We start from the raw sequence: 13,493 nt of genomic DNA, 5'->3' as shown, positions 1-13,493 counted from the left end.
AACACAGACAGGGGGAAGGGGTCCAAGACGGGACATCGCTGGGGGTGGGCGTGGAGCCCCAGGCGCGGGGCCGGCAGCCTGAGCCCCGCGTAAAACCTGGGGGTGCTGCAGCACCCCCTGCTTCCCGCGCCTATGCCCAGCCCCCACTCCCGTCCTAGCCACAAGACCCCACTGCCCTCCCAAAGCTGGGAGACGAACCCAGGAGTCCTGAGTCACTGCCTGCTTAAGACAGTCACACTGTGTGCACAGCCCGGCCTGAGGCTCTATTACAAAGGGCCCTGTCATGTTGTGGCAGGTGCAGAGTCATGGATGAGAGTGAAAAGCTACAGGGCTCTGCCAGCCGTGGGCCTGTCAACTGAGCCCCGCCCTGGCAGCAGCTGCGATAGGCCCCCCCTTCCCCCCCGGTGGAATCCATCGCCCCCTGCTGGACTATCCTCAGCCAGGCAGCTCCCTGCCAAGCACCAGTTCAAGCCACGGCCCTTTTCCTCCTCAGGGGCGCGGGATTGAAAGGGCCCAAGCGAGTCTGGATGCCACGTCACTGCCAGGCTGCCCAGTCGGCTCCCAGGAGCGCGGCCCAGATTGCCGGCAGGCCAGGTTGCCTGGGTTACAAAGAGGCCCATGTTACCAGGCTAGGTGCCCAGGTTGCCTGGCGCCATGGCCGGTGGTTCAGGTTACCACGCCAAATTGCCCAGGTTGCAGTACCAAGCTGCCTAGGCGAGTTGGCCAGGTTGCCATGCAAGTTGCCGGGCATGTTGCCCGGGTTACCATGCCAAGTCGCCATCTCCGGCCTCACTGCTCCCCAGCTAACGTCATAGGCTGGAGGTTGCCCCTGGTAACAGCATCCTCAGGTGGGTGGGTGGGTACCAGCCTCAGGCTCTTAACCCACCCGGTCCTGACCCCCCTTTTGCTGGCAGCCAATGGGAAAGCATCCTGAGCTGCCAGCTAGGCCAACTGTCCAATGGGAGCCCCCTAGAGGTGGGGCCAACCCCCCCCCCCACCTCTCAGAGGAGCAGACAGAGACTCTGAGCTGCTGTGACTGGAAACAGAACAGGGATCCTGGAACTGAGCTAGCAACAGGTAAAAGGGGAGGGAGCCGCTCCTCTGGGGCGGGGGATGCAGGGGGGTGAGGATCCCCCGGCCCTGGGGTTGGGGGCGGGTCTGTAAAGGGGAGGGTGGATGGGGCAGTGGGAGGGGATCTGGGCAGGGAGTGGGAGGGTCTCTGGAGGAGGGTCTGGGTAGGAGGATGGAGAAAGGAGGGTCTGGTCTGGAGAGAATTGGGGGATTGCAGGGAGGTCTGGGGGAGGCTTTGGGGGGTCTGAGTAGATGGGGTCCATGAAGATTCCAGACAGAGGGGGTGGGGGTCTGTGGGGTGGGGCAGTCTGTGGCTGGCAGGAGGGAGGGGGGCTGGTCAACCTATCTCTCCACCCCCTCCCAGCCTCACGCTCCCATCTGGATCATTCCTGGGACTTTCCCTGCCTCTGAGCTGGTCCTTTTCAAACCCCTTCCCCGCCTCCCCCCCCACTGCCAGACCTTCGTCTCCATCCGGGGTGCCAAGGGCAGCAGGTGTTGGATCTGGGAGTGGAAGATCGATGGCTTCTGGCACAGAGGGGCCAACCTGGCATGGCTCTTACCAGACCCCCATTGTGTTAGGCGCTGTACATTTGTATTGCTATTAGGTGTATTACGGTAGCACCTTGTTATCCCAGTACTGGACCAGTCCCCCATTGTGCCAGGCGCTGTACAGACACAGAACAAAAAGATGACCCCATTATATTATACTATCATTTAGAGCTTTTCTGTTTACTATTCCCATTTGCACTGTCATGTTTGGACGGGATCAAATTTGTCCCAGAGGGTCATTTTGAAGTTTCCAAATGGACGTGTTTGGAATTGTTATTCCGTGAACAGTTTCAAATGTTCGGCTTTGGGGACACAGCCCAGTGCCTGGATTTCCCGTGGGCAGGGCAGTCCCATGTTCTGAGGGGCTCTGGCCGCATGAGATGGTATCTCCAGCTTCCCCAGCTCCTGATCCTGCCGTGGGCCCAGCATCCCCCACTCTGCCCGAGGCTCGTTGATTTCAGCAGGAGCGGAGGGCCTCTCAGCACCACCCAGGAGGTACTTGGCACCAGTTAGAGCAGGGGGGACTTGGCACCCAACAGGATCAAACCCTAAATGTGCCCATCTACAAAGGAGTCCATCTGGTTAAGCATGAAATGGACCCGTGCTGCTGGCTGGGAGCCGGTCCGTGGGGCTGGGAGATGGACCCCAGAGAGAGGGAGTAACTTGCCCAAGGTTACGCAGTGAATCAGTGGCAGAGCCGGAACCAGGCCCTTAGCCCTGGTCCTTCCTGGGTCCTAATGTTGTAGGCGGATCATAGATGCCTCACAGTGCAGTCTGGCCAAAGCACAGGGGGGCCTAGCTACATTTCAGTTCTGGGGTTTACAAAGGTGGTTTCCTTAGTTTGCAGACCTGAGTAAGAATGGTCTAGCCTAGTGGTTAGAGCCGGTTGGGGGATTGGGAGTCAGGACTCCTAGGATCTACCCTCAGCTCTGGGAGGGGAGTGGTGTCTACTGGTTAGTACAGGAGACTGGAAGCCAGGACTCCTGGGTTCTTTCCTCAGCTCTGGGGAGGGAGGAGTGATCTGTGAGTTAGAGCAGGGGGCACTTGGCCTCATGACTCCCCGGTTCTGTTCCTCGGCACTGCCACTGGCTGGCTGTGACCTTCCCCGCCACTCTGTGCCTCAGTTTCCCTCCCTGTAAAATGGGGACAACGATCCTTCACAGGCGATTCTGAAGTGTTCTGAGATCCCTGGGTGATGGTCGCTGCGGCACGACACGACGGATAATGTGTTCGGCGGAAGTTACAGTGCAGGGGAGTTTAGAACCACAGCGACCCTGGCGCTGCTCATCCAAGGAGCGCTGAGTGCCCAGACGGCAGGAACGATTGCATCGTCCCAGCTCCGCCCATACCCCCCATATTATGAGACAGCTGACTGGGAGGGGAGGGCTCCCCCTGCTGACCCCCCCCTCGCTCCCTGCCCCATAGCGCCCCCTAGTACCGCACTGGGGCTGGCACTGACTGCCAGGGGAGAGCGCCCCCCGCTGAGCCCCCACCCCACTCCCTGCAGCACAGTGCCCCCTGGTGCCCCATTGGGCTCAGTACTGGGAAGGAAGAGCGCCCCCCTCTTGATACACCCCCATCACTGTTTGCAGCGTGGGGCTTCCCGGACAGATCTGAGGATGCCTTTCTCCAGGCACTGCCTCCGGGCCGTACGCCCCGGCCTCAGAGCCTGGTTAGTAATCCCGCCGGGGAGGCACAGCCCCGGGGATGACACCCCCTGTCATCCTGCCCCACCTCCTCTCCCGGCACCGGCCACAGAGCCCTTATTATGAGGCAGCTGATTGCTGCCGCTCGCTTGCAGCTCCCCCGCCAGACTCCCCAGCGAGGCATGTTAAAAATAAGCTGTCACTGGTTCCCCCCTGCCCCCCAGGAAAGGGGGGTGTTGTGGGTGTGGGTGGGGAGGATACTTGGCAAATCTCTCTCCATACGTTAGTAGAGGTGAAGTAACAGCTGAGCATCTTGGCATAACACGAGGCCGTAGGGGCGCTGATTTAGATCTCGCAGCGAGGGGGCAGGGGCCTGGGGTTCTGGCCTGGTTCTGACCCGTGTCAGTGTTGTGGGTTTGGCCCTAGCAGTATCGGGGTCTGCTTTAGACAGGGGGTGGGGGGTGAAACTAAATGAAAAAGACAAGGTCGAAAATCAGATCAGGGACAACGAAAGACAAATACGGAGGGAGTGTGAAAGGTGCTCTGAGTAACGATGGGACGTGGGAGATCTGGAGGCCATTCCTGGCTCTGCCGCAGACTCCGTCGGTGACCATGGACTAGTCACTGCGTTGCTCTGTGCCTCAGTTTACCATTTGTCTGTTTAGACTGTTTAGCTCTTTGGGGCAGGGACTGTCTCTCGCTCTGTCTGTGCAGCGCCCGGCACAATGGGACCCTGATCTCAGTGAGATCTGTGCAGCGCCCGGCACAATGGGGCCCTGATCTTGGTCGGGGACTGTGCAGTGCCTGGCACAGGGGGGCCCTGATCTCGGTCGGGGACTATGCAGTGCATGGCACAATGGGTCTTGATCCCTGATCAGGGCATGTAGATGCTAGCTGAACATAGGAACTGCAAGACTGGATCAGACTCAAAGCCTGGTCTCCCGTCTCTGACAACTCCCAGCACTGGCTGCAACAGAGGAAAGTATCAGAACCCTACAGTAGCAGACGTGGGACAGTTTGCCTCTCACCCCGACCTCTCACAGAGATCACAGGAGGGAGGGGTAGCTCAGTGCTTTGAGCATTGGCCTGCTAAACCATGGGTTGTGAGTTCAATCCTTGAGGGGGCCATTTAGGCATCTGGGGCAAAAATTGGGGACTGGTCCTGCTTTGAGCAGGCAGTCGGACTAGATGACCTCCTGAGGTCCCTTCCAACCCTGATATTCTATGATCAGCATAAATCCTGAAGCAGGAGATTTCTCTCCCTGTCTGGATTTACAGCTTCCCAATGAATCCTTTCCTTCTAAGGAATAGAACCAAACTCAACTCTTTATGGTTGGAGCCTCCGGGAGCCATTTCAAATCAGTGAATTCCAGGGAGGGCTGTGAAGGACACCATGAGAGAGAGAATTACAGAGTTTATTTAATATAAAAATCAAGAGTGAAAGCAAACAGCCACTACAACAGAACCAGCCCCTGTGTGGATACTCACTGGTCCCGGGCCGAGAAGAATGGACAAAAAATCCATTTGCTAACAGTACCCCGATGCAGATGCGTGCTCTGCTCTAAAACCGGGGTACTGCCCTTTCCCTAGACAATTATAACAACACCCCTTAATTAATGAAACCTGCCTTTGACCTGATCTGTATTTTGGCTGCTGCTGTATTTAAGCTGGGCCCCCAAACCCAAATATTGTCTACTTCTTCATTGGCTGTTGTCCAACATGGTTTAAAATGTCGTTTGTGTCGATGCAAATTCTGCAGTTGCTACTATTCTGAGACACCTCCAAATTCCCCTACAACACCGGCCGGAAACCCCCCCCCCCAGATTTACTACCTGACCCAAGGTCATGCCTTGCCTCGCTTCTATTAATCCCTCTTGTTCACACTTAGCTTTAATAATATGGAGCCTAAAGCCCTGCTCTGTACTTGCATTTCAGCACATTTCCAATTAGCAGACGCCTACGTGACCCCGTAGGTTACACTGTCTTCTTAGCCTGCCCTGGCAGATTCTTGTTCTCCATATCAAAGTCCGACCCCCTTTTTGACTCTTGCCTCTGTGACTTTGGGTTGTCGGCAGCGAGGCTGGGACCTGCGACTTCTGGATCTCAATGCGTGAGCCTCTCTGTTTCCTGTGTGAGCTAAAAGTCCCTGCTCACTAAATCAAGGCTGTAGCAGGCTCAATCCCCCTGTATGTGACCATCACTAGAGGGAGAGAGAGCGCCACCCAGAGGCGGTGTTGGTTGCATTAAATTCCCATCCTCAGCGGCATCCGGTGGCCGTCAGTTCCGCAGGCTGACGCCTCGTGTGGAAAAGCATTTCCTGGTGTTGAGTTCGAATCCACACGTTCAGTTCCATCGCCTGTCGCTGAGTGATGAGATGGGGTCCCTGCCCAATCTGCCTTCTCTCTCCTGGGCACAGTGTTTCTCACGTCCCCTCCTATTCACGCCTCTCTAATGTAACACTCCCAGTCGTTTCAGTCTCTCTTCATATGTTGTTTTTTTTTTTTCCCCGATCTTTCTCCATCTGTCTGTGACCCCCGCTCCATCCCTCCCACCCCAGCACTCCCCTCCATCCCTCCGGGCACCCCTTCTCCTCCCCCCAGCACATCCAATCACGCTCCATCCATCCATCCATCCATCCATCCATCCATCCATCCAGGGCACCCCCCCATCCATAAATAAACGCCAGTTCCTTCTAGCCCTAGGCACTGTGCTGAGCTCTCCAACCAATAGGGTTTGTATAGGTTTGTAGGCTCCACAGCCTAGGGGATTTAGACACTCCCATCATGAGTGATGTATCTAAGCCCCCTAGGTTGGAAATCTCAGCCTTCGTCTGCCGCTTGCAGGGCTCTGGACACTAGCGCAGCTGCTTTACGTCACCCCCTGCAGGTGATCCAGGAGAGGCCGTAAGCAGAGCCCGTCCCCTGTGTGTTCCCGAAGGCACTCGCCCTCCGCCGGGGAGCCTGCAGGATGGCAGCCAACGGCACTGTGGGGCCCGAGTCGCAGGAGGTGCAGCGCCGCGTGGATCAGATCACAGATGAGGTGAGCAGGGAGGAGGGTGCTGGGGCCGTCTCTAGCATCCCAGGGCGCCTGGCGCTGGGGCAGGCGTGTGAATACCCCCACTGCGGAAACTGAGGCACCGAGAGAGGAAGTGACTTGGGCAAGGCCTCACTGCAAGTCAGTGGCAGAGTCCTGACTCCAGCCTGCCTGCTCTAACCACTAGCCCCCGCTCCCCTCCCAGAGCTGGGGAGAGAACCCAGGAGTCCCAACTCCAGCCTGCCTGCTCTAACCACTAGCCCCCCTCCCCTCCCAGAGCTGGGGAGAGAACCCAGGAGTCCCAACTCCAGCCTGCCTGCTCTAACTACTAGCCCCCCTCCCCTCCCAGAGCTGGGGAGAGAACCCAGGAGTCCCAACTCCAGCCTGCCTGCTCTAACTACTAGCCCCCGCTCCCCTCCCAGAGCTGGGGAGAGAACCCAGGAGTCCTGACTCCCAGCCCCTTCCCCCCACCCACGGGAAAATGCTCCCACCTAGGGGAACAGGGGAAAGATGGGGCCAGAGAGAACAAAGGGATCCGAACCGCCTTGCGGGGCCGAGAGCGAGGCCCAGGCGGAGGGGAAGGAAATCCCAGCCCCTGCCCCCCGTGGCGACCGGTGGGGTGAAAATGGCAGCTGGGGAAGTGGCAGCTCCTGAACCGGGCGCTCAGTCACTGGGAACCAGAGGAGCAGGGACTAGAGCGGCCACCGAAAGGCCACTGGGAAACAGCTGGCGCCTGCAAGCCTTGTTCCCCTTTCAGCCCGAACAATGGGCTCCGCCTAGCAGGTGGTGAATTCATCCGCTCCCAGGGCACACACAGCGCAGCGGACGGTCAGGGCGGGAGTCAAGGGATTTGGGTGCTGTCCCACGGCAGGACAACCGCTGGTCGAGAGCTCATTACAGGGGGCCCGGAAGGGGACAGATTCAGTGAGCACAAGGCAGGTGCCTCCCTGGGTCTCTCAATGCAAAGCCCACACGGATAGATTATTACAGTAACAGCCACACGATGGGGATCAGGGCCCTGCCGGGCTGGGTGCTGCCCAGACACACAGTGACCGAGATCAGGGCCCCATCGCGCAGGGCGCTGCACAGACACATCGCAAGGGCCTAGAGAGCTTTCAGTCTAAATAGACAAGGGAAGGATTATCATCCATCTTTTACAGGTGGGGAAACTGAGGCACACTCACTCACCCAAGGTCTCATGGGGAATTGGTGGCCGAGACTGAAATCAAACCCAGATCCCCTAAGTCCCAGCGTAACATTGTAACCACGAGGCTTGCGGGCCAGCCTGCCTCCCCCGCATAACATCTCTCCCCCCCACACCGCATTGCACCCCATCCCACCCCACTTGCTCTCCCCCAGCTATGCAGGCACTTTCTGCAAGAACCCTTGCTGTGGTTTTGTTGCGCTGTTGAAGGGCCGTGCCCCAGAGGTAGCTGCACTGTACTGAGCTCCTCAGCAGGGGCACGTACGCTCTGCCGATGGGAGTGCCGGGCGGCGTTTCTTGTACCAACACCCTGTTCTCTGTTCTCCCCTGCAGTCTCTGGAGAGCACCCGTCGAATGCTGCATATGGTGGAAGAGGTAAGAGCTGAGCAAGGACCCCGGGGGTGATGGGGGGGTGGTCCCTTGGCACCCCCTTTAATACAGAGCTGTGCAGCAGCTGATGGCAAAGGCAGCTGTCCCTTGGGGCTGGAAAACTGGAGTCCCAGCTGGAACTGATCAGGGCACTGCTGTGGGGAAGTTCACAGCATCAGAGGTCCCAGCCAGGTACGGGAAGGGCTCTCTTGTGGGGAAGTTCACTGCACCAGAGTCTTCAGCCTGATACTGGCAGGGCACTGCTGCAGGGAAGCTCACAGCTGTGGAATCCCTGGCTGGGCACTCTTGTGGGGAAGCTCACAACACTGCAGTTCCTGTACGGACGCTGCTGTGGGGAAGCTCACGGCACCGGAATTCCTGGCAGAGCACTGCTGTGGGGAAGCTTGCAGCAACGGTGTTCTTGGCAGGGCACTGCTGTGTGGAAGCTCACAGCACCAGAGTCCCTGGCTGAGCACTGCTGTGGGGAAGCTCACAGCCTCTGGCATCAGAGCGCTGTTCTGAGGTTGGTGTCACCGGGCAGCGGCTGGGCCGGGGTTTGCTAACGCTGCCCCCCCTCTCCCCGCTTACCTCCTCTCCCACCGCAGAGCAAAGACGCTGGGATCCAGATCTTGGTGATGCTGGATGAACAGGGAGGTAAGAAAGAGGCTGGGGGGTGGGACGGCGGGGGGGGAGGCGGGAGGAGCAGGACACAGCCAGTGTGTGCCTGGGGGGGGACACTCCCAAACCCCCCCCAACCACGTCGCTCCTGTCACAGACCCACCCGGCTGGACCAGCACCAGCTCCAGTTTAAGGCTGGACCCCCCTGGGTTCTGCTGGATCCAGGCCAGGTCCCGGATGGACCCGGTTCCTGAGACGCCAGTGCCCCCACCCCCAGCCCTTGGCTGTGCGGCTCCCAACTCCCATGGGCGTGGGGGGGCATCAGCGCTGGGGAAGGGGCTGAGCGCATGAGAAAGCAGGGGTGGGAGCTAGCTCCAATATCCCCCCACCCCACACACACACAGTAACTCACAGCCATGGTGGCTGGAGTCCAGGCTGGAACTGGCCAGGGCACTGCTGTGGGGAAGCTCACAGCACTGAATTCTCAGTGCCGGGGGTGGGTGGTGCTCCCCATTGGCTTCCCCCCCTTACTCTCAACTGGGAGGAGCAAACCCCAACCCCGTAGGTTATTTGTACACTGGGGTGAACCTCAAGACCTGAACCCCCCTGGTACCCCCAACTCCCCATTACCCTACCCTGGGTTCATGCCTCCTGAGACAGCCCCGGGCTCCTCCTGACTGGGGGCAGGTCCAAGTGAAGACTCAGTCCACTGCCAGCCTAGAGCCTGCCCCCACCAGGGGCTCCCCCCAACCCCCCATAGGCTCCCCCAGCCCTACGGCCTCATCTGCCCCCCAACACCCTGCCCCATGGACTGCCCCAGCCCTACGGCCTCATCTGCCCCCCTGGCCCCGGCACTCACCTGCCCCTCCCCTCCTCCAGAACAGCTGGACCGGATTGACGAGGGGCTGGATCAGATCAACCAGGACATGAAGGAGGCGGAGAAGAACCTGACAGACATGGCCAAGTGCTGCGGCCTCTGTGTCTGCCCCTGTGCCAAGTAAGCCCCCCCGCCCCCCGCCTGGAAGGGGAGACACCCCTGTGATCTGCCCCCCTGTCACCTCCACCCTGCCGGTCCCATCCCCATGTGACAACGCAGCCGCCCCACACCTCTGCATCTCAGGGTACCTGGGGAGGCCTGGGGCAGCCCTGTGGGATCAGATCCCAGCTGGGTTTTGGGGGGCAGCCCTGTGGGATCAGACCCCAGTCGGGTTTTGGGGGGCAGCCCTGTGGGATCAGACCCCAGCCAGGGAAAAGGGGGGACCTGGCTGCCCTGGTGGGGGTCAGACCCCCCAGGCCTGTGTCTCACCGGCTCCACCCCCTCCTGTTTTACTGAGGCTGAAGAACATCAAGGCCAGTGAGGCGTACAAGGCGGTCTGGGGCAACACCCAGGACGGGGTGGTCTCCACGCAGCCCTCGCGGGTGGCAGACGAAAGGGAGCAGATGACCATGAGCGGGGACTACATCCACAGGTAGGGCCAGCAGGACCCACCCCCAGGCGCCTCCAGGGGGCTGAGTCCAGCTAGGCCCCCTTGGCCTGGGAGCCCACCTGCTGGTGTCCCACTGGAAGCAAAGGGAGTGGGGTGGGTGGTTCAGGAAGGGGTGCTCTTGCCTGGGGGGAGAGAACCCCAAACCCCTTAGGTTATTTGCATCTGGGGAGGGGACCTCAAGACCTGACCCCCCTACCCCAGGTTCTTGAGACAGTCCTGCAGGGTTCTGGACCATCAGGGACTCGATGCTCCAGCGCGGTGCTAGGGGGCAGGATGGGGGGCTCAGTAAAGGGTGCTCTCCCCTCAAAGTTGGTGCTGGCCTCCATGCCCCACTGGGGGGCGTTGTGCTGCAGGGAGAGGGGCTCAGAAAAGAGGGCCTGACTGGGGAACGGCCATGAATGGGGAAGCAGCGGGAATCCAAGGTCTAATAAAGCACATAGAGGTGCAATCGCTGGCTAAACAGCTCCCTCTAGTGGCTGCAGCCTGCATAGAGGATAACAGCCTGCTACTGCCCCGTCGCAGAGGGAGCTACTCCCTTAGCCTAGGCGGCAGAGAGGCTGGTGCTGTTAGTGTTTAGGGTCGGAGCAGGACGCTCCCCACCTTACGGGAGGGGCGGGGGGAGGGGCGGATCTTCCAGAATAACCAATGACGCGCGGGAGGACGAGATGGAGGAGAACCTGGTGCAGGTGGGGAGCATCCTGGGCAACTTGAAGAGCATGGCGCTGGACGTGGGCAACGAGATCGACATCCAGAACAAGCAGGTGGACAAGATCATGGAGAAGGTGAGCGCTGCGTGGCCGCACGCCCGCCTCCCCACCTGGAGACTGAGCCTTTGGTTGCCTGCAGGGGGTGCCAAAGGAGTGGGATGCTGTAGGGGGCTGGAGATGGGGCAGTGTCTTGCCCCATTAAGGATCCAGGCTGAGAACTGCCCTCCAGCTCGGGTCACTGCTCGGCCGTCAGCTGCTCCCCTGCCCAAGAGGGGTGGGCTAGCAGCCGAATACCGTGAATACATCCCGTGCCACGCACTTGTGAATCGTGCGCTGCACCCCGCTCCAGCTGGTGGATAACAGCCCAGCTACTGCTGCTGGCCGAAGGAGCGAGTCCCTCCTGGAATTCAAGGTGCGGAGAAGGGCGGCGAGGAGCGTGAGGGGAAGGGAGGAGTTGAGCAGGCTGAGCGGGGAGCTGAGGGCTGTCTAGAAATACCCCAGGAAGATGAGCTGTGACAGCTAAAGGCACCAGAAGAAATGGGATTAAATTGGGCTGTGATCGGCTGAGGTTGGCGGGGTTGGCAGGGGATGGGATTCGAGGACCCAGCGACCCCTTTCCGGTGCTATGTTCAAGTGGGAGAGGGCTGGGCTTCCGAGTGGTGGAGTCCTGGGTTCGAAACCCTCTGGCAGCTGCTAGCGAGGGGATAGACCTGCACCAGCAGGTCCAGCGCTCCCGGGTAGCCCCCCGCCCGCCTGCTCGGGAACTAGGTGCTTAGGTTGCTGCGGGTGGGTTTGCAGCCCCTACCAGGGAGCCGTGGCCCCCCCCAGAGTTGTCTCATCCCCTCCGCCTGGATCAGGGCAGAGGGCGCTGCGTGAGCGCCTTCCACCGCCGGCTCCTCTCCCCGCAGGTCACCGTGAACGAAGATCGCATCCAAGAGGCCAACACCCGGGCCAAGAAGATTCTCAAAAATGCGTGAGCCCCGGCCCCACGTGCTCTCCCGCTTCGCTGCCCCCCCACCCCGGCTCCCGGTTGTCCATCTGTCCGTCCCTGCTGTCCAACCTGCCCTGGAGTCTCCAGCGCTGTGTGTTAGGTGGAGCCTCGGATGCTTGGGGGCGGGCGTAGGGTGTGCGCACTGCCATGGCACTTAGCGGATAACAGCCTTACTATTGCAGCCAGCTAGGGGAGCTCCTCCTGTAGCTCCAGTGGGAGAGGGCTGTCCCTGGGAGCTGAAGGTTGGAGGCTCAGTCGCAGCTGGGAGGGTGGAGTATGCTACAGACATAGTGGCTCCACGTGTTGTGGGCGGGGGGAGGAATCTTTATTTCCTCTTGGGGGGGTACACATGTGACCCCCCCTCCCCCTGCTATAGGGAAGGCAGACCCTAGTGCATCCTGCCCCAGTGCAGTGACTCAGAAGGAGGAATCTGCAAGGAACTTTCTCCCAGTCTGGGGGAATTTTTGGAGCGTGACGTGTGGATATTTGGCTCTATTTTCAAACTGCCACAGCCCTGCCTCCTATGGGACCCTAATCTCCCCCACCCCTCCTGTTGTGATTGGGTCCTCATGCCCCCCCGCCCCCCCGCCCCCCATGACCCTACCCTTGAGGCTCCTTCCCCTGGCTGAGATGGGTTTTCCCAGGGGCAGATAATGAGTGCCGGGGGAGGGCCAGTCAGATGTGGGATTGAGCAGTTCTCTGCCCTCTGGAGAGAAATGGGCGTGGGGGAGGGGGTGAGAGGGAGACAGGAATTTTCTTGTGCATTATCCCAGCCAACTTTGGGTTCTGAGCAGCCTCTGATTTTATGAAGCACATTAACCTGTGGAACTCCCCACCACAAGATATTAATAATCCCGAGATTTTATCATCCGTAGATCTCAAAGCACTTTACAAAGGGGAGTGGTGGTGTCAGTATCTCTATCCCCATTCTACAGATAGGGAAACTGAGGCACAGAGAAGGGAAGTGACTTGCCCAAGCTCACCCGTGGCAGAGCTGGGAATAGAACCCAGGTCTTCTGAGTCCCACTCCAGTGCTCTATCCACTAGGCCACACTGTTCTGAAGAAAGCCCCTATATCAACTGACACAAATGCTTCAGTAGCTAAATGAAGCCAAACTGGATTGACAGGACAGCTGAATCAGAGAGGGTCAGGCCAGAGACTTGCCTGGTTCAATTCTCCACTCCATCCTTCCCTGTTAACCTGTGGAACCCCCCACCACAGGATATTCCTGAAGCAAACATTTCATTAACTAACTGAAGAGAAACAGGAATGATGGAAGAGATGAATCAGAGAGTGGGGACATTGGAGATTTCCCTGGTTCAGTTCCACCTCCATCCTTTCCTGGTAACCTGTGGAACTCCCCACCACAGGATATTCCTGAAGCAAACATTTTATTAACCAACTGAAGAGAAACAGCAGTGATGGGAGAGATGAATCAGAGAAGGGGGACATCAGAGATTTCCCTGGTTCAGTTCCCCCTCCATCCTTTCCTGGTAATCTGTGGAACTCCCCGCCACAGGATATTCCCGAAGCAACTATTTCATGAACTAAATGAAGGGAAATAAGACTGACGGGATGGCTGAATTGGGAGGTGGGGCGCATGCCGATGACTCCCTGGGTTGTATCCCTCTGTGTGTGTGTTTGGTTTTCAAACGTATCTGTCACTGTGACACTGAAGCCCCTGTCTGTGTGAGGGGCCCTCTTCATTTTTATCCGTGATGTAAGCGAGGTGATTTTTTTCTTCCAAAGCATAATACAAAAAAAAGCAAAAGCAAAAGCAAAAGCGCCTTTTTCTTTACGATAAACTCCAACCCGTG

At 58.9% G+C, this 13,493-nt stretch overlaps 1 protein-coding gene across 1 annotated transcript; it reads left to right on the top strand.

The window, feature by feature from the left end:
• Positions 1-480: 480 nt before the first annotated feature.
• LOC102938934 (synaptosomal-associated protein 25) lies at positions 481-13,447 on the top strand. The gene is made up of 8 exons (XM_037884486.2): positions 481-1,077; positions 6,153-6,305; positions 7,837-7,878; positions 8,478-8,526; positions 9,370-9,487; positions 9,825-9,959; positions 10,615-10,759; positions 11,593-13,447. The coding sequence occupies exons 2-8, from the start codon at positions 6,234-6,236 to the stop codon at positions 11,659-11,661; spliced, it is 630 nt and encodes a 209-aa protein (XP_037740414.1). The 5' UTR covers positions 481-1,077; positions 6,153-6,233; the 3' UTR covers positions 11,662-13,447.
• The last annotated feature ends 46 nt before the right edge of the window (positions 13,448-13,493 follow it).

The sequence above is a fragment of the Chelonia mydas genome, chromosome 23, assembly GCF_015237465.2.
Source record: "Chelonia mydas isolate rCheMyd1 chromosome 23, rCheMyd1.pri.v2, whole genome shotgun sequence".
NCBI classification, from domain to species: domain Eukaryota; kingdom Metazoa; phylum Chordata; order Testudines; family Cheloniidae; genus Chelonia; species Chelonia mydas.
Note: the sequence above shows the minus strand (reverse complement) of the source record. Positions and strands in the feature narration are given on the sequence as shown.

What these genes read in the sequence shown, in the direction of transcription:
- LOC102938934 (XM_037884486.2), top strand. Translation starts at nt 6,234, where the DNA reads ATGGCAGCCAACGGCACTGTGGGGCCCGAGTCGCAGGAGGTGCAGCGC. An exon ending in TGGATCAGATCACAGATGAG is followed by an intron (nt 6,306 to 7,836) that starts GTGAGCAGGGAG and finishes TCTCCCCTGCAG; the next exon opens with TCTCTGGAGAGCACCCGTCG. An exon ending in GATGCTGGATGAACAGGGAG is followed by an intron (nt 8,527 to 9,369) that starts GTAAGAAAGAGG and finishes CCCCTCCTCCAG; the next exon opens with AACAGCTGGACCGGATTGAC.